General features: G+C 41.2%; 1 protein-coding gene and 2 non-coding genes across 10 annotated transcripts; all 3 read left to right on the top strand.

The window, feature by feature from the left end:
- The first annotated feature begins 201 nt into the window (after nucleotides 1-201).
- On the top strand, nucleotides 202-17,207 carry LOC120432028 (lipase 3-like). 8 transcript variants are annotated; one of them, XM_039597177.2, is made up of 4 exons: nucleotides 202-421; nucleotides 1,065-1,576; nucleotides 15,576-16,157; nucleotides 16,536-17,207. In XM_039597177.2, exons 2-4 carry the CDS (start codon nucleotides 1,190-1,192, stop codon nucleotides 17,079-17,081), a joined length of 1,515 nt encoding a protein of 504 aa, XP_039453111.1. In that variant the 5' UTR covers nucleotides 202-421; nucleotides 1,065-1,189; the 3' UTR covers nucleotides 17,082-17,207. The 8 variants fall into 8 exon arrangements, with proteins under 8 accessions (XP_039453111.1, XP_039453109.1, XP_052562665.1 ...); XM_039597175.2 differs by having other exon boundaries at nucleotides 202-435; XM_052706705.1 differs by having other exon boundaries at nucleotides 202-465.
- On the top strand, nucleotides 2,853-2,993 carry LOC120432150 (U4 spliceosomal RNA). The gene has a single exon (XR_005608029.1). It is a non-coding gene; the product is annotated as a U4 spliceosomal RNA (small nuclear RNA).
- Nucleotides 6,895-7,035, top strand: LOC120432149 (U4 spliceosomal RNA). Its single transcript, XR_005608028.1, has one exon. It is a non-coding gene; the product is annotated as a U4 spliceosomal RNA (small nuclear RNA).
- Nucleotides 17,208-17,887: the final 680 nt, after the last annotated feature.

Below are 17,887 nucleotides of genomic sequence, written 5' to 3'. Positions count from 1 at the left end.
TCATATTGCACATTTTTGCCCCTGCTGAACGCCAAAACCCACCCACACCCACTAACGAGTTCAGACCTCCCAACGAAAGAAAACAATCCAGAGATGTCTCGTGGTGCAAGTCTCACTCTCTCTGGCGCCGTCGCTCTCTTTCTCCCGGAGCGTCGTGTGGGTAAATAAACGGGACATTTCTCCACTGAATCCATTCAGTTGTCGGTCCGCTCCGGACGCGTTCAGTCACGATTTCAGTTACAGTGGTGTCTGTATACCAAAGGACAAGTTTGTGCAAAAATCGCGTGCCCCCAGTTCCGATCTCGTGCGGGCAGTGGGAGTGTGTTTGGGATAATTTGCTAATTTTGGGAGTTGCAGGCCGCCTACCTGTTGCCCCGGGAATAACTTCCCAAAAGTGTGCACCATCTGGACGAGGGAAAAAGTTAGATCGTCAAGGTTTTTTCGTGAAAAGGCGCACTTTTGCAGGTTCAAATGACACTTTTGCTGTTGATTATGACAGCTGGAGTGACATTTTGATCTCTGTGCCCGGTTTGTGGTGCATTAAGTTAGGTTTTATTTTGCGCGTAGAAAGTTGAAAGCGCGCTTCGGAGAGTAACCTAAATTCCTGTGACGTTCTTTACATGGCAAAAGGGCAAAGCTCGAGCTGCAGACACTAGAGTGAAACGTGAGAAAACGTCATTAGTCATCATAATTGTCTCTTTGTAGTGTATCGTCGTTTTCTGAGGTCAAAGAGTGAGCTCAAAATAATCACAAATCTAGTTGTGATGTGTCTGGTTGGATTACCATAATGACGAATGACGTTAACACGAATTGATAACGAATAGCACGAATGCTTCCGGCTTTGAGAAAGCCTTTATCACATTTCACAATTGAATAGCTGTAAACAACTGACTCATGAATGTCCTATTGACCGTTGCATGATTGCCTGTCGCCTACTTTGACGTTCATTGAAAAAAAAACGTCTCAAAAAGAACAATGACCCCCTAGCCCAGATTGACAATTTGCCGGTTGATCCCGTTATTTACGGAAACACGAAACTGATGCTTCTTTCTTTACCATAACAGAAAAGTGACTGGTAAACCACTTGAAACTTCGCGCCAACGCCACAGCAAAAAAAAAAAGGCGAGTGAAAGAGACCCAACGAAAACAAGTCTTGGCGCGGCCGGTGTGCGCGCCCCGTCCAGTAACCATGACCTTGGGTACGTCATCGTTCGGCCTACTTTCGGCCTTTTCCCTTCTGCTTTTGGCTGCTGAAACGCACGCGATCGCAGCAACCTCGCCGGCTGCCGGCGAAAGTAACAGCATCTTCGATAACATCATCAGCCAGCTGATCTCGACGGCGGCGACGGCCCAGAACTACCTGGACCTGGGAGCACAACAGGCCGAGGCGGCAACCAGTTCGATTCTGCGAGACCAGACGACGTCTGCTTCGGCGACCGGTTTTGGTCCGTCTACGCCGACGGTGACGACTACCACGACCACGACCACCGAGAGTACACCGTTCTGGAATCCGTTTACCTGGCTGAAACCGCGAGCCGTCTCCATTCCGTACAATCCGGACACCGACTTGAGCACGGTAAGTTCTAAAACATTTGTACTGTTTCGTAAAAAGTGGGTTTTTAGCCCTCTGATTTCAAAAAAAATCCAACTAGATCTAAGGGATGTCTCCATGCTACATTATACAGTAGTTACTTAGTTAGAGTGAGAAGGCATTACCGGCAAATCGTAGAAGGAGGGCAGGCCGACTGGCAATCTCCATGAGGAGGATAAACAAAGCTCTGAGAATTTGGCGGTGCGTGTGAAACGGGGAAAAGAAATTTGCACAGCTACCTACAAAGGGCAATTCACTTCTGATATTGCACCAATATGAAGCCAATATTGGAGTCGATACGGTATGCAGCCAAGGAATACTGCGCGAGTATTGCGCGCGTATGATATTCACGCTGATATTTGGGTACATATGACCTCAAATATGACGAATATGGGGTCTATATCGTCAATACGGTATGCAGACAATGAGAATATTATGTGCGTATGATACGCGTATGCAGTATACTCGAAGTGATTAACCCCTAGGCTACCTAGCAGTGTGGAGATATTTCTTTGTTTAATCAATGTAAATTTTACAGTCTATTCAGCTGTATAGTTTATAAAATTATGAACTCTAGCGTTGTTCTTACATTGATCAATTTAGTCCAATAGAGCTATTTGTTGTAAGATACGCAATAGTCTATATCCTTATGGAATATCAGGAGATTCTGATTGATTCAGACCTGACAGAGGTGACAATATTGACAGATGACAGATATTTATGCTTTGTGCTCAACGCGGCTTGTTTTACAAAGTAAGCTATTAGGTTTTACACCGTGACGTCCTTTGACAGTTGGTGTGCACTGTCCATGTAAACAGTGCACAGTTGAGTCGGTGTAAAATCTAATTCAGATCTCCTTCTTCATCCATAGTTCTGCTTGAGTGTACTTGTTGCACTAAGTTAAATTGTATCGAGTTTAATACCCTAGGACAGCACATTTTTGATCTTATTTATTAATATATACTACCTTGCTTCTGTCTAAAACAGCTTCCAGTATTATTGACGAAACCCGTACTTTTCTGGCGATGCCAAAGGTAAGCCTGGCGTCGCCGACGAAAAGAGGGTAGCTTTTTCGTCCATTCGGCACGCGTTGACTGCCGAAAAGAAAAAGATGTGGCCTGCTACGCGGTGGTTACCCAGCGACCGTCGTCTGCAGCTGATATTTTCTGCCTTTTTTGCCCCCTCCACTTCGCCGGCTGTGTATTGCTAACGGAGAACGTCCTGGCGCGGAGTACTGCTGCCGGTCGACCGTAGACTCGTTAGCTTTGCGCAGTGGCGATATCGTAACCAATGAGGTACATCCGAGGTGCGATTATTGCTAGTTGAAAACTAATACCAATACCCCGCCTTGAGGACGTGAAATACCGTCCGCTATGGCAATTTTTGGCACCCCCGCGAGGGGGACATAATTACAATATAAGGAAGTCCACAAGTCAGCAAAATCCAAGTCTGATACAAACTTTAATTGGCCATGTCAGCTAACGGGTATTGGTCTCAGACAAAAAAGGACAATTGTCCTGCAGTATAGACACACTTGGTACATTTGTCTTAACCTGGTTATTTTTTTTTTTTTTTCTCATAAAATTATTTTTATTAGGTCCTTTTCGGTACTGGGACCTGGTTAGGACCGAGTCGGCTTTTGTAATTACAAAAAACTTAATAATTACAGAGGATCTTGTGTGTAAATGTTAGTGGGAGGGGAGCCGATTACCCGCGGCCTACTCGGGGTTAGTAGGGAAGGGATTGATGTTAAAGACAAGGCGTGGGAAGGGAAGGGGGATTGTGTAGGGGTCTTGGTTGGCTCTTCTGGCCTTTGCGTTTTGTCCTCAGCCGCAACTCGGTGTCCAGCTGCTGGGGCGATCTTGCTTTGCTTCCGGTGCAAACCAGAAACGACGGCTTTGTGTGAAGGCGAGTTATACTAAATAGAGGAAAACTAACTGAAGAGAAACTAACTGGAAGAAAACTAAATAGATATTTTGGAATCTGAGAGGAACTGATAGATAGGATAGAGAACATCAAGGTCTAGCTGAGATAGCGCGTCTCGCATCGGGATTTCTGGTGGTCTTCCTCGGGCCCTGAGGGTATCTTTCAACTTAATTCTGTGAGCCTGGTGATCTGGACACGCCCATACGAGATGGTCGATGTCCTGATAACCCTGCCCACAGTCGCATAAGTTTGTATCACTCATGTTGATACGGTAAAGATGAGCCTTGGACGAGTAATGGTTCGACATAAGGCGGGACATCGTTCTGATGAATCCACGCGTCAAGTCCATTCCCTTGAACCAGGCTTTTCTTTGCACCTTAGGTCGTATGGAATACATCCAACGTCCTTTGGTGTCGTCGTCCCATTGATTTTGCCAATCCAGAAGCGCACGCTGCCTCGGAAAACCGTAGCATTCTTGTAGGCTAATTGGCCTTTCAAAAATGTTTCCACTCTCAGCACCCTTCTTGGCGAGCAAGTCCGCTTTCTCATTACCCGGAATCGAGCAATGAGCGCGGACCCATACCACCGTGATGCTGAAGGACTGAGCCGCCAGGTTGTTTAAAGTCTTGCGTATTTCCGTGAGGAAAAACGTAGACTCCCTGGTCGGCTTCAGAGTCCGGATAGCCTCAACAGAGCTAAAGCTATCGGTGAAGATGAAGTAGTGGTCAGGTGGCATGGTCTCGATGATTCGCAGTGCGCAGTAAACCGCGGCTAACTCTGCGACATAAACCGAACTCGGGTCCTTCAGCTTAAAGAACAGCTGATAAGATTCATGATAAACACCGAAGCCCGTACAGCCGTCGAGCTTGGAGCCATCGGTGAAGAATCTGTTGTTTGGAGGAACATGGTTGTACTTTGATGCGAAGATCGACGGTACAACTCCCCGCAGAAGATGGTTTGGGATACCGCGAGTATCGGCTTTCATGGACGTGTCGAAGCCAATCAGGGTGCTGCTGGTTAACGGAGGCGTGCGCTGTACCGTTGTGCTCGGGCTCCACTCCCACGATGACATAAAGTCATAATATAGAAGCATGCGCCGAGACTCAACGTGAAGGTTCAGCAACGTTTCAAAGTTGTCAATTACCAGTTTATTCCTGTAATCACACCGGATCAGGAACCGGTAAGACAGTTCGTAGTAACGAGTTCGCAGAGGCAACACTCCCGCCAAGACCTCGAGGGTCATGTTGTGAGTTGAGTGCATGCATCCCAAGACAATGCGAAGACTTCGGTACTGTATCCGCTGGAGAACCAACAAGCGTGATTTCGCAGCTGACTGGAAGCAGAAACTGCCATATTCCAGCACCGAGAGTATCGTTGTCTTGTACAGTCGAAGCAGGTCAGAAGGATGAGCACCCCACCGGTTGCCAGAGACGCTGCGCAGAAAATTAGTTCTTTGCAGGCACTTTTGCTTCAGGTAGTTAATGTGCTTCCCCCATGTTCCCTTCTGATCAAAGATGGTTCCCATGTACATGAAGTGGTCCGACTGCTCGATAGTCTTTCCCGAGAGAGAAAGATTGAGCTGCGGCGGTTCATGCTTCCCCGTAAAAACGACCAGTTCCGTCTTCTCCGGAGAGAATTCAATACCCTTTCCAACTGCCCAATGGGCCAAGTTGTTCAGGGTATCTTGCAAGGGTTCTAGCAGATCGACTTCCTTCTTGGCAGCGATTGAAACCACTGCGTCATCTGCGTACTGTATAAGGGTGCAGTCTCCGGTCAAGCAATCATCGATGTCGCTGACGTAGAAGTTATACATGGATGGGCTAAGGCGTGAGCCTTGTGCCAAACCCATGTAACTTATCCGGGTGATTGCCAGATCACCTTGCACAAAGTGCATGTGTTTTTCTGACAACAGGTTGATGAGGAAGTTGCACATCGTCGGATTGAGACCGCTCCGCCGCAGCTTTACTCCCAACACATCGATGGAGACTGAATCGAATGCACCCTTGATGTCTAGGAAGACAGAAGCCATTTGCTGTTTTTTACCACGGGCTATGTCGATCCCTGTGGCCAGCAAGGCTAGACAGTCGCTTGTTCCCTTGCCTCTCCGGAAGCCATACTGCGTGTCAGACAGCAAGTGCTCTCGTTCCATCCATGGTTCGAGGCGGTCGAGGATCATCTTCTCCAGCAACTTGCGTAGACACGACAGCAAGCTGATTGGACGATACGAGTTGTGGTCGGACGCCGGCTTACCGGGCTTTTGAATGGCAACCACCCGGACCTGTCGCCATTCGTGTGGAATTATGTTCTGCTCCACCAACGTGTTGAACAGATTCAACAGACGCTGCTTGGCGACGTCCGGAAGATTCTTCAGCAAGCTGAACTTGATCTTGTCCGGACCAGGAGCAGTGTTGTTGCCCGTCAATAGTGCTATGGAGAGCTCTACCATCGAGAAGGGAGGATTAGAATCGCTCCCATCAACAACGTCGAATGATGGTTGTGTCGGCACCGAGTCCGGGCACACCTTCTTGGCGAAATCCAATATCCACTTGTCTGATTTTTCCACACTCTCGTTCGGAACGGAACCTCTACGCATGGCCCTCGCAACGCTGGGTAGGCCGACTAGCAATCTCCGTGAGGAGGATAAACAAAGCTCTGAGTTTTTGGCGGTGCGTGTGAGACGGAGAAAAGAAATTTGCCCAGCTACCTAGCAGTGTGTTTCTTTGTTTAATCAATGTTAATTTTACAGTGTATTCAGCTGTTTGGTTTCTAAAATTATGAACGCAGCGTTGTTCTCACATTGACCAATTTAGTCTAATAGAGCTATTTCTTCTAAGATACGCCACAGACTAAATCCTCTTGTGAATCTCAGGAAATTCGGGATTGATTTAGATGACGGATCTGACAGAGGTGACAGAATCGACGAATGACAGATATTCAAGCTTTTTGCTCTACATGGCTTGTTTTACATAATAAGTTATTCAGATATCTCTCTTCATCTATAGTTCTACTTGAGTATACTTTTTGCACTTAGTTAATTTGTATTGCGTTTTATATTCTATGAATGCACAAGTTTGATTTAAATTATTAAAATATCCTACCAAGATACCTCTGTCAAATACAGCTTCCAGTCTTATTGACGAAACCCGTACTTTTCTGGCGATGCCAATGGTAAGCCTGGCGTCGCCGACAAAAAAGAGGGTAGCATTTTCGTCCATTCAGCACGCGTTGACTGCCGAAAAGAAGAAGATGCGTTCGGCAGCTGATATTCTCTGCCTTTTTTGCCCCCTCCACACCACACTCCATCATCGCCGGCTGTGTATTGCTAACGGAGAACGTCCTGGCGCGGAGTACTGCTGCCGGTCGACCGTTGACTCGTTAGCTTTGCGCAGTGGCGATATCGTAACCAATGAGGTACATCCGAGGTGCGATTATTGCTAGTTGAAAACTAATACCAATACCCCGCCTTGAGGACGTGAAATACCGTCCGCTATGGCAATTTTTGGCACCCCCGCGAGGGGGACATAATTACAAATAAAAGAAGTCTCCTTGAAATGATCTGTTAAATTTAAGTGTCTAATCTACAATGTCACCACTGCCCAGTCACGAAATATTCTAGCAGAGCTGGTTCTGCCAGAATCCTGCTAGAACGGTGGAACATTTTTGCTAGAATACTGTAAGAATATCCAGCTCTGTGAGAACTCTGCTAGAATCCTGCTAGAACGTCGTGACTAGGTGGGGCTGTGATAAGCCATATCAGCAGAATCCAAGTCTGATACAAACTATACTTTACCATAATTTCGCTGTCAGCCATGCAGATTGTAATGCAGTGTAGACATACTTGTTACATTTGTCTTAGCTTGATTATGCGTAAAGTGAGATAAATCGGGTCGAAAATCTGGTAGAATATCTGGAATAAATCAATTTAATTTTAATTTTTGTTAATCTACTCACAACAGCTTTGTTTTTTAATGATTCATTCTCATCTTTAATCATACTTAGCTGTGACCCATTGAATAACCGCAGATTACACTATGACACCGGTGACTAATCCTTAGATAATGATAACGAAGGCATTATATTAAACATGTCTACATGACGCAACACACATTCATTGCATCGACTGTAATGGTTCTGTTTGTTGACCCATCCGGTAACGACTGTTCCAGTGTGATAAGCTTACTCTTTAGAATTATAGTCTGGGTCAGAATGAACTACTTTCATTGACCAATCCGTAAACTACGAGGACACTTTTTTGGAAGTTTGGGACAGTTTGGTTCTCCATTAGTCCTGCACACATAATTAGCATGAGTACTGAAAACAGTAAAATTTACTTAAATTTGCACAGCAGATTTTTTCAATGAAAGAAAACTTCAGCAAAGTTTGTCAGCTTCCAACTAGAAAAACACACATATTTCGTAGTCGTATGACGTTTTTCAACGGATGTTTTAAATGGTTTACATATTCTCACGAAACCCCGTTAACACAAATTTGCAATTTAAATTAACATATCGCAAGGCGATGCAGATTAAAACCACTTAATTTTATGCATGTCTTCCCCCTCAGACTGAAAAAAAATCAGCTCCCACGTGGCCGTTAGAGCTGCCAGTCATTCCACAAATTGTTGACATAACCTTGAATAAATCACGCCAATTAGATGGAAGGCACGGAAGAATCGCATTTCTTGCTTTTATTAAATTAAAAAAGCTGCCCTTTAAAAATTCAGAATAAAAACAACCTCTACGCTAGCTAGCTGCCACCTTCATAATAAAATAGTTTCTTGCACGAATGCAGAAACATGATATCCACCCCTTAGGGAAAAACGCGAGAGGGTGGAGATGGCGTGTTCCCTATAAGACCGCCAGACATAATAGCAAGAACATCTTCGGAACTGCCATCGACCACCCCTATGAACAGCTGAATCGATAATTTGCATTTAAAATTAACTAGGCATTATGGTGGACTGTTACAGCACAGTTGTTTGTGGGAAAATAATGTTTCATAAGAAAATGTAAATTTCTTCTGACTCTTTGAATTGCAGATAAAAAATATAAACAAATATAAATACAAAGAACGCTATAACTTCAATCAATTACTTTTAAATAAATAAGACTATTTAAGTTGATAAAAAAAAATAAACATGGCTTAGAAGCATTTTTTATAACACTCACCCAATTGACACACGAAGTTAGCTCGTAAAACTATCCGATGGTCACGTCCGCCGCCCATAATTGGCCCCACAGACGGCTTCCATTGTACTGTTACAGTTTATGTCCGTGGCGTGGATGCCACAGTTCCCCACGCTCCGAGGACTCGTATTATAGTGGAGAATTTATGCCCACCAAAGGACATCCTGTTTTGAACTCGTTTCTTGCTGTAGATCGCATTAGAGCGTTTTTTAAAGCTGTGGTTAGCTGCCCATGTTCGTATAGCAGTCCCATTAGCAAACGCAAGTTTTCGAGCGCAGACTAAAATTTAGAGTCATTCCACCTGAAGTGTGCAAGAAAAAATGCAAATTTAAAAATTACCATCTCCGATTCTGCTCAAATTTGGCAGAGCTGTTGAGACTATCAAAACATGGAAAAATCCCAAATTTCATCCAAATCGGACCACCCCCTCCATTTTTGTACCCTCACAAAAAATCGACTTTTTGGCGATTTTTGAGCGAAACCCCTATCTTCAAACGACGATAACTCAGGAACCACAACTCTTAGAGGGTCGGTCTTAGACTCAATATTGAAGGAAATTGGTCGTAGAATCCATTTCCGTGATCAAAAGTTTAGATTAAATTATTTGTTCTACCTGTATTGCGCAATTGAAAAATTTAAATGGCTGTATCTCAAAACAGCCCTATTTATTTTTTAAATTTGACCTCACCATCGTATTCCCCAGCCAATTTTACATAAGAATCACTTATCGACAGAAAGGAATATGTTTCGTTCCAGAGATATCGAATTTTAAAGTTCTAAGTATTTGAGATTACCTGTATTTGCTTTATTTGCCGCATATGCTAGAAGCACTCGGGCGCGCTGATCAATAACTGCTAGAGCAAGAACGACACGCAATACAGGGCAGAATGGAATTCCCGCAGAGCTAGCAGGAAATTGCAATTGATCTTGAAAGTAACACTTAAAAAAAGTGTACGATACATTATCGTGTTAAAAATTATGAATTAACATGAATAAAACTCTCGTGAAGCATGATTAAGGAGGAGGATTTCTGGAAAGTATAAAACTGAAAAATGTAAGAAAATCACAAAGATTAATCTGATTTATTATCTGATTAAGATCAAATTCCGTGGTGTTGATTTCGACACCGTCCAAACAATATTTTTTTTGTTTCTCAACTATTTCGAAATCTTGGAAGACGATACAGCTGCTGTCCACATGTATCAGAAGTATACACAGCAAATTTTGGGTTGCAATTTCAGTAAAATAATTAACTGAATGCGATTCAGTAATCATCACATTTACTGAAATTCGGTAATAAACAAAAACATTACTGAAAAATCAGTAACTGGCTATCTGTCAAACTGAAATGTCACTTCTGACTTATTGTTTGGATGCTGCCGAGAGAAAATCCTCTTTCAAATGTGTTTTTGTATTGTGATCTTTAGAAACAAAGGTAAGAAAAATGTTAATAACAAATGCCTCGATGCTAACCACCTGTTTTTTAGGTTTGGACGATTGATGAAATAAATGAATGAATAACAGTATTTTAATGACAACCGAAATAAAATTTTGATAACTGAAATACCAGCAATGATTGCTGAATCTTCAGCAAATGATCTGTCAAACTGCCACAAGAAAATTACTGAATTTTCAGCAAAATAATTTGACGTTTCTTTTGCTGAAATTTCAGTTGTTTTGACAACCATTTTACTGAAATTTCAGTAAATCATCTGTCAAAGTGACAAAAATCAGTTAACTGAGAATTCAGTAAAATCTAGATTACTGAATCGTTTACTGAAATTTCAGTACATGAAAATTCAGTAAAACTTTACTGAATATCAGCAAAAAAAAAAATTTGGTGTGTATGGATGTTTGAAAAATCATCAATTATTCAGATGAAAACAATCTAAAAATCGGTTTAATTTAATCAATCTTTCAAACCGTAAGTCAGATTTTGGGGTTTTGCTGAATGGCACTATTTCGCTACCGCACATGGCAAAAGTTCTAGAACCCATGAGAATTATTTCATCTACTGCAGCCAGCTCTACATTTGTGCTTGCTTAAAAAAAAAAAAAAAGAAATAATTTGATAAAGTGGGAAGGAATGAGGAATTGGGAAAAATATGAAAACAATAGAAAAATTATATATTTTTTTAAATTGATTGTAAAAACGTTGTAGCATTTGCAAATAAATATTAAAAGTTCAAATTTTTATTAATATGGTTCAATGACACTGTGATCAGGAAAAATAGTGCATTAAAAATTACGCAATAAATATTCCTTAAACAAAAAATAGATTGTTCAAGATATTGATTATCTCAAAATCGTATAAAATTATAAAAATAATTCATATTACAGAACACCAGGTAGTAATTATTGATCAGTACGACTGAGTGCTTCTAGCATATGCGGTGAGTGTAGCTAATTTAGGTAATCTCAAATACTCAAAACTTTAAAATTCAATATCTCTGGAACGAAACATATTCCTTTCTGTCGATAAGTGATTCTTATGTAAAATTGGACGGGGAATACGATGGTGAGGTCAAATTTAAAAAAAATAAATAGGGCTGTTTTGAGATACGGCCATTTAAAATTTTCAATTGCGCAATACAGGTAGAAAAAATATTTTAATCTAAATTTTGATCACGGAAATGGATTCTACGTCCAATTTCTAAGATTTGTGGTTCCTGAGTTATCGTCGTTTGAAGATAGCGGTTTCGCTCAAAAATCGCCAAAAAATCGATTTTTTGGGAGGGTACAAAAATGGAGGGGGTGGTCCGATTTGGATGAAATTCGGGATTTTTGCATGTTTTGATAGTCTAAACAGCTCTGCCAAATTTGAGCAGAATCGGAGATGGTAATTTTCAAATGTTGTTCCGCTTCAGATGGAATGACCCGTATACTATTGTCTTTCATATGTTTATAGGACCTATTCAAAAAAAAAAAAAAAAAACTAGAAATTCTTTTGAGTTATGTAAAAAAATTTATTTCGAAATAAAAAAAAATATATGGGACATAGTAAAAACTAGAACACTGTCTCCATTTTACTGTGGTTTTCTATACTGCCCAGAAAAGCTTAACTGTCCCATCTGTTTGCAAGAATGAATTCAATATTGTTCAGCACTTTTTGCTTAGTTCTTTCGTTTTTACCTCGTAATAATTCTACGAAAAAGTATCTTGTTTTCAGTTAAACAGACGTTTATAGAAATAATTTGAGTTGCAAAAATAACCATTTTTTTAAAAAATGATCGAATAAACCAGATTTTCAGATTTTGCTTTTTGGGTTTTTTTAATCCCCTGACTCAAGGCGGTTTCAAAAACACCCAAAAAGCAAAAACTGGAAATTTGGTTTATTGGACCTTTAAAAAAACTCCAGAACATTACTTTTCTGGTCAGTAGGTATTTATAAAACCAGGGCAAAGTTTGTGTGCTTATCGTGATATTATTTGCAGGACTCAACCACAGGATAATAGCTACGTCTTTCCCTCTTTTTTGTAACGTGTTTTTTTTTGTTATCCGCTATGAGACGACGACGGTGTTTTATTTGTCCTGGTCATGACTTTGGCCATCAGCTGCTGCTGCTGACCAAAACGGACCACCATATCTGTCCTCGTGCACCCACCCACCACAAGTCATTTTTTTTCGCTCCTCTTTTGTTTGTGATAAATCTATTTTGGTCGCTTTTGGTGGCTACTGCCTTTGTGTTTGGAGAAAGTTACTGTTTTGTGTAGATCACAGCGGCTTTATTGTTGGGGCTTTAACTTTAAGCCCTAGGAAGAGAGGCTAAAATCCTATACAGACAAAAAATTTAAATAATTGGTATTACTGCAATAAATTATTTTTGCAAAAAAATGTTAAAATAAATACAAAACGTTACTTTATCCACCTTTAGGTGGTTGGTGCCTTCCTCACATTTAGAGGGTAATGCTATCCAAAATAGGTACAAAAGGGGTAACCTTTCAGTGTTATATCAACTTGATTTATTATTCATACCATCAGATTGAGTTGTCAGATCGTCATAATTCAGGGCACTTATGTGCTTATAACTTTTGATAGGGTTGTCAGATTTTCAATTTTTTGAACTCGATGAAAAGGTCTTTTGAATACCTTTTTAAAAATGTATAACATGACTGGGTTTCTTACAAAAACCACCCTTTTTACAATTTTCCGAACTTTTGTTAAAATCGTTTTTTTAGCATAACTTTTAAAATACTTAACTTAACTTTATAATTTTCAATAACGACTTATGGGACTCCAAGACGGATTGAATGAGACCAAAACGGTCCAAATCGGTTCAGCCAGTGTCGAGATAATCCAGTGCAATTTTTTTTTTATCAACATCCCACCACACACACAGACATTTGCTCAGGTCAAATTAAGAATTTCGTTTTTCGAGTGATTTTATAGCCTTTATTTATTTTATAGTTTAGTTTAAACTTTTTTTGTTTAGCTTATTTATCCTTAATTTTAAATTTAAGCCAAATTTTCATTGCATAAAAATGATACGATTTGATGAAAGTAGATAGTTTTCCATATAAGTTAAAAAGTCAAAATTTTTGGTTATTTTGGGTTGAACTGAACCACAACTGAACCTTAATTTTCTCTTAGAACCTTTTACCTCGGGATTTGAACTGATTCGTAAAGACCAACATGTATTCTAATTTATTGAAATAGATGGAAAAATTGTTGAATATTCCTTTCTTAACAAATTAGTTTTTTTTCAAAAATAAAATAAACTCTGTTATTTAAATATTCGCAATTCGCAATTTTCAGTGTAAGAACGGGCCTTGACCGATCTTATGCACCAGGTTCCCGACGATCACGCACTGCCCTTACACCTACATCTCACCCTTGCTCTGAGTCAGTACGAGCAGCACGCTAGAACACGCTTTGAGTGTTCGTGCCAGGCATGCACACCTTCTTTTCCGGTTACGCATTTTAACTCGGCCGGGGGTGGTACATTGCGTAGGGTTTGATGTAAGTATAAGCGCCTAACCATTTATAGTGTGCCTATCAATTTTCAGTAAAGCAAAAAACATTTTAATTTTTAGTTTGAATTCAAAAACTAATTGTTATTTACAGTGTATTGTTTTCTCCTGAAATCTTGCCTGATGTTGAGTCGTGTTAATCTGTTGCTATTTCTTCTGTCGCGGTGTTTTGTTACAATTTTTGGTCCTAAGCATGTTATAAAAGTTTACCAAAAATACAATAGTAATATTTGTGTTAATCCTTTAACCATTCCATAAATTGAGTAAGGGCTCAAACCTCACTTGTTTAAAAAAAGGGTGAAGATTGAAAACAATAGACAGTAAAAGAGAATTTATTTTATAAAAATCAAGAATCCATAGTAAGAGAATGATGAGCGTATTTAAAAGAAAAAAAATGAGAAGTTAGATGTATTAGATGTAAAATTAGACAATAGTTAATAAATAGAGATACAAAACAAGCTTAGATTATAGTAATGATAATTTATAGGACAGATAAAGAATTATTCAAATAAATAAATTCGCAATAAAATCAAAAAAAAAAAGATTAGACAAATGATAAATAGACTTGATATTACTAGTACATTAAGGAAAAGTATATTTTTAGGAATTGAGAATCAGTAGAGCAAAATAAAAATAGAAGATAGGTGGTAGCTGAGAATGAAGAGAAGAGAAACCCCGTTCTGCGATGCTCAGGTACATCCACAGCAGTTGACTCAACATACTGCGAATCAAAACAATACCGTCTACAATCACAAATAACTTCCCTTTCCCACATTGTCGCGCCCCTTTCTTTTAGCCGTCTCGACTCTGACCCGCGGAGGTCAAAGGTTTACGATCCGTTTCCACAGGCCACCAGCTAGGTCATCATGAAAACCAAGCCAACGTGGAGGTAAGAAAATAGGACACTCGCAAGGAACCAGAGCTATACTGTTCTGATCAAGATAATTCGGATGATCTAACAGAACTACGAATGTAGTTAGTTGCGCTCCTTCTAGGATGTTCCTTACGTGGACGTCAACCGAAGAGCACGCAACAAGGTCAATGCCATTGCATGCTCTTAGGTATCAATCCTTGGCCTGCAAACTCTGTTACTTAAATATATTTTAAAAATTCAAATAAATTTTCAGGATTAAAAATATAACGAAAACACAATTGTAAACAACTAGGTAAATGCCGTTAATTAATTTTCATTATTATTGTGTTGTCTTCAACAGCAAAAAGTTCTTCTCGACCTTGGACCAGACCGAGGGATTTAAATTTCTTATCTTTCTTATCAGGCAGCTACCTGACCTGATTTTTTTTTTGGGTTTTGTTGATTTGCATGAATTTTAACCAATTCAATTGGTTGGAGCTTATAAACTTTTGAATAAAACTATTGGATAGTTGTTATCTTCTTTTATCGAATAATTGCAAGATAAAAATGTCCAACAAATACTTGAAATTAGAAAAAAAAAATCAATTGATAGTGGTATTTCCCTGTATTTCCTTATGAAATAATTCGAATAAGCGTAATTTTTTTTCCACATTTGGCCGCAAGCTCAACTTTGATACTATATATAAAAAAAAACAAAAATGGTCAATGCAAAAAAAAAAATAAAAAATAACGAACATGATTTAACATGAACATGAAACTTGAAAAGTCAACCCCAGATGGAAAATATAGATTTTTTCTTTACCAGCATGCAAAGCAAATCGTTAGGCATGTGGTACACACTGGCACTAGCCATTTCAAACAATTTACGACGACTGGACTTCCTTCTTTTGCGCCGCATTTCACATGCAAGGTCAACCCAACCATAAATAACGGAGCCTTAACAACCTTAAAAACGCCCCGCTGAGCGTTATCTAGATCCTCCCATTTCTAATGACCACCTTTTCTTTCCTCCCTCTCTCCCTCACATAGCCGGAAATTGCCGTCCGCCACGGGTACGGCGCGGAATCGCACACGTTGAAAACGGCCGACGGCTACCTGCTGACGTTGCACCGAATTCCGTGCGGCAGAGCCGGATGTTCGGGCGGCAAGGGAACGGGCCAGCCGGTGTTTCTGCAGCACGGTCTGCTGTCCAGTTCGGCGGATTGGCTGCTGAGTGGACCGGAAAGGGCGCTGGCGTTTATTTTGGCCGATGCCGGGTACGACGTTTGGCTGGGGAATGCCCGCGGGAACACGTACTCGAGGAAGCACGTGTCCATGAACAGCGACGAGACGGCGTTCTGGGACTTTAGCTGGCACGAGATGGCGCTGTACGATGTTCCGGCGGAAATTGATTTTGTGTACGCGATGAGGGAGCTGGAACGGAACGATACGAGGAAGAATCTGCTCTACGTTGGCCACTCGATGGGAACTACGATGGCGTTTGTGCTGCTGGCCAGTCGACCGGAGTACAACGCGAAGATCCAGGCGGTTTTTGCGATGGCTCCGGTTGCCTTCATGGGTCACGTGAAGAGTCCGATTCGACTGTTGGCGCCATTTTCACACGACATTGAGGTAAGAATCGGTCCATCTCACGCAATTATTGTCCTCTGTGTAATTCATTACCATCATCCACACCCACATTTCACTAGTTCCCGAAGCTACCCATCGATCGGGTCGACAATCTTCATGTTCCCAATTGGGATAATCTCGCGAATGACATCCTGAAGCGTCTTTCGTTACGCCTATTGGTGAGTTCTCGTCCTTTGCAGTTCAGCATAACAAACCCGTAATCGCTGTACATAAAGCTCATCGCGTAACATCCGTTGGGAATAGGAAGACCTTCTCCTCTCACGCTAATCTGTCTCTCTATCACTCACACCGACCATTTCCGATTAATCTATTTCGTCACGTATGATCAACCGCACACTCACTCAAACTTCTCATTCGCAGATGATCCTAAAATTCTTCGGCGGCAACGAGTTCATGCCGCAGAACAAGATCATTCGCTACCTCGCCAAATACGGCTGCGAGCTGACCGAGGCGGAAAAGTACATCTGCGAGAACACAGTTTTTGTGCTGTGTGGCTTCGACAAGGAGCAGTACAACGCCACCCTAATGCCGGTCATCTTTGGCCACACCCCGGCCGGGACGTCCACCAAAACCGTCGTCCACTACGCGCAAGAGATCCACGAGTCCGGCAACTTTCAGCGCTTCGATTACGGAGAGGCGGAAAACGAACGCCGCTACGGGCAGGCCAAACCGCCCAGTTACGAGCTGGAGAACATCTCGACCCCGATTGCGCTGTTTTACGCCAGCAACGACTGGCTCGCCGGACCGAAGGACGTGGCCAACCTGTTCAACCGGCTGACGCGGACGGCGATCGGAATGTTCCAGGTGCCGAATGTTAACTTTAACCACGTGGACTTTTTGTGGGGCAACGACGCGCCGGAAGTGGTGTACAAGCAGCTGGTGATGCTCATGCAGCGGTACAAGTGAGGGGTGGGAGGAAGACCATGTGATCATGTGGGTTGGCTCTCTGTCTTAATGCTAGTGAAGGCATTTTCCAAATGAAATGAACAAACGCTTTAAATATTGCTATTTTTTGAATATATAGGTAACATATATTGCTAGTAACAAATCTGTTTCAATTCTTCTATCCGAAAATTAACGCTGGCCACTCAAGTCGGCAAATCGGGAAAGTCGGGCAAAAAGTCGGGAATTGGGTCCTAAAATGAAGCTTAGATTGCTGATATTATTGTTTACAACGATAAAGCTTATTTTTCTGAGTACAATGACCCTTTGTACGACCGCAAAGAGTTTAAAATGGATTTTCAAATCAATTTTGAAAAATTAACCTCGCGGTCCTTCTTGACAGAAAAGGCAGAAAAGCTCCTACTTGACAGCTCGTTCCAAGGGGACCATAGTTGATCCATCGAAAAAATGTTGTCTTGTCAATATTCATTTCTGATCACTTTTTTTCATTTTAATTCAAAAAAAAAAATATTGACAAGACAACATTTTTTCGATGGATCAACTATGGTCCCCTTGGAACGAGCTGTCAAATAGGAGCTTTTCTGTCAAGAAGGACCGCGAGGATAATTTTTCAAAATTGATTTAAAAATCCATTTTAAACTCTTTGTGGTCGTACAAAGGGTCATTGTACTCAGAAAAATAAGCTTTATCGCTGTAAACAATAATATCAGCAATCAAAGCTTCATTTTAGGACCCAATTTGCCAAAATCTACAAAAAATCGGGTAAAAGTCTGGTGATTTTTTGTCTGAAATTTTTTTTCTAACTCTTG

Source organism: Culex pipiens, chromosome 1, assembly GCF_016801865.2.
Source record: "Culex pipiens pallens isolate TS chromosome 1, TS_CPP_V2, whole genome shotgun sequence".
In the NCBI taxonomy this organism is placed as follows: domain Eukaryota; kingdom Metazoa; phylum Arthropoda; class Insecta; order Diptera; family Culicidae; genus Culex; species Culex pipiens.
This window is presented reverse-complemented; position numbering and strand designations above follow the sequence as displayed.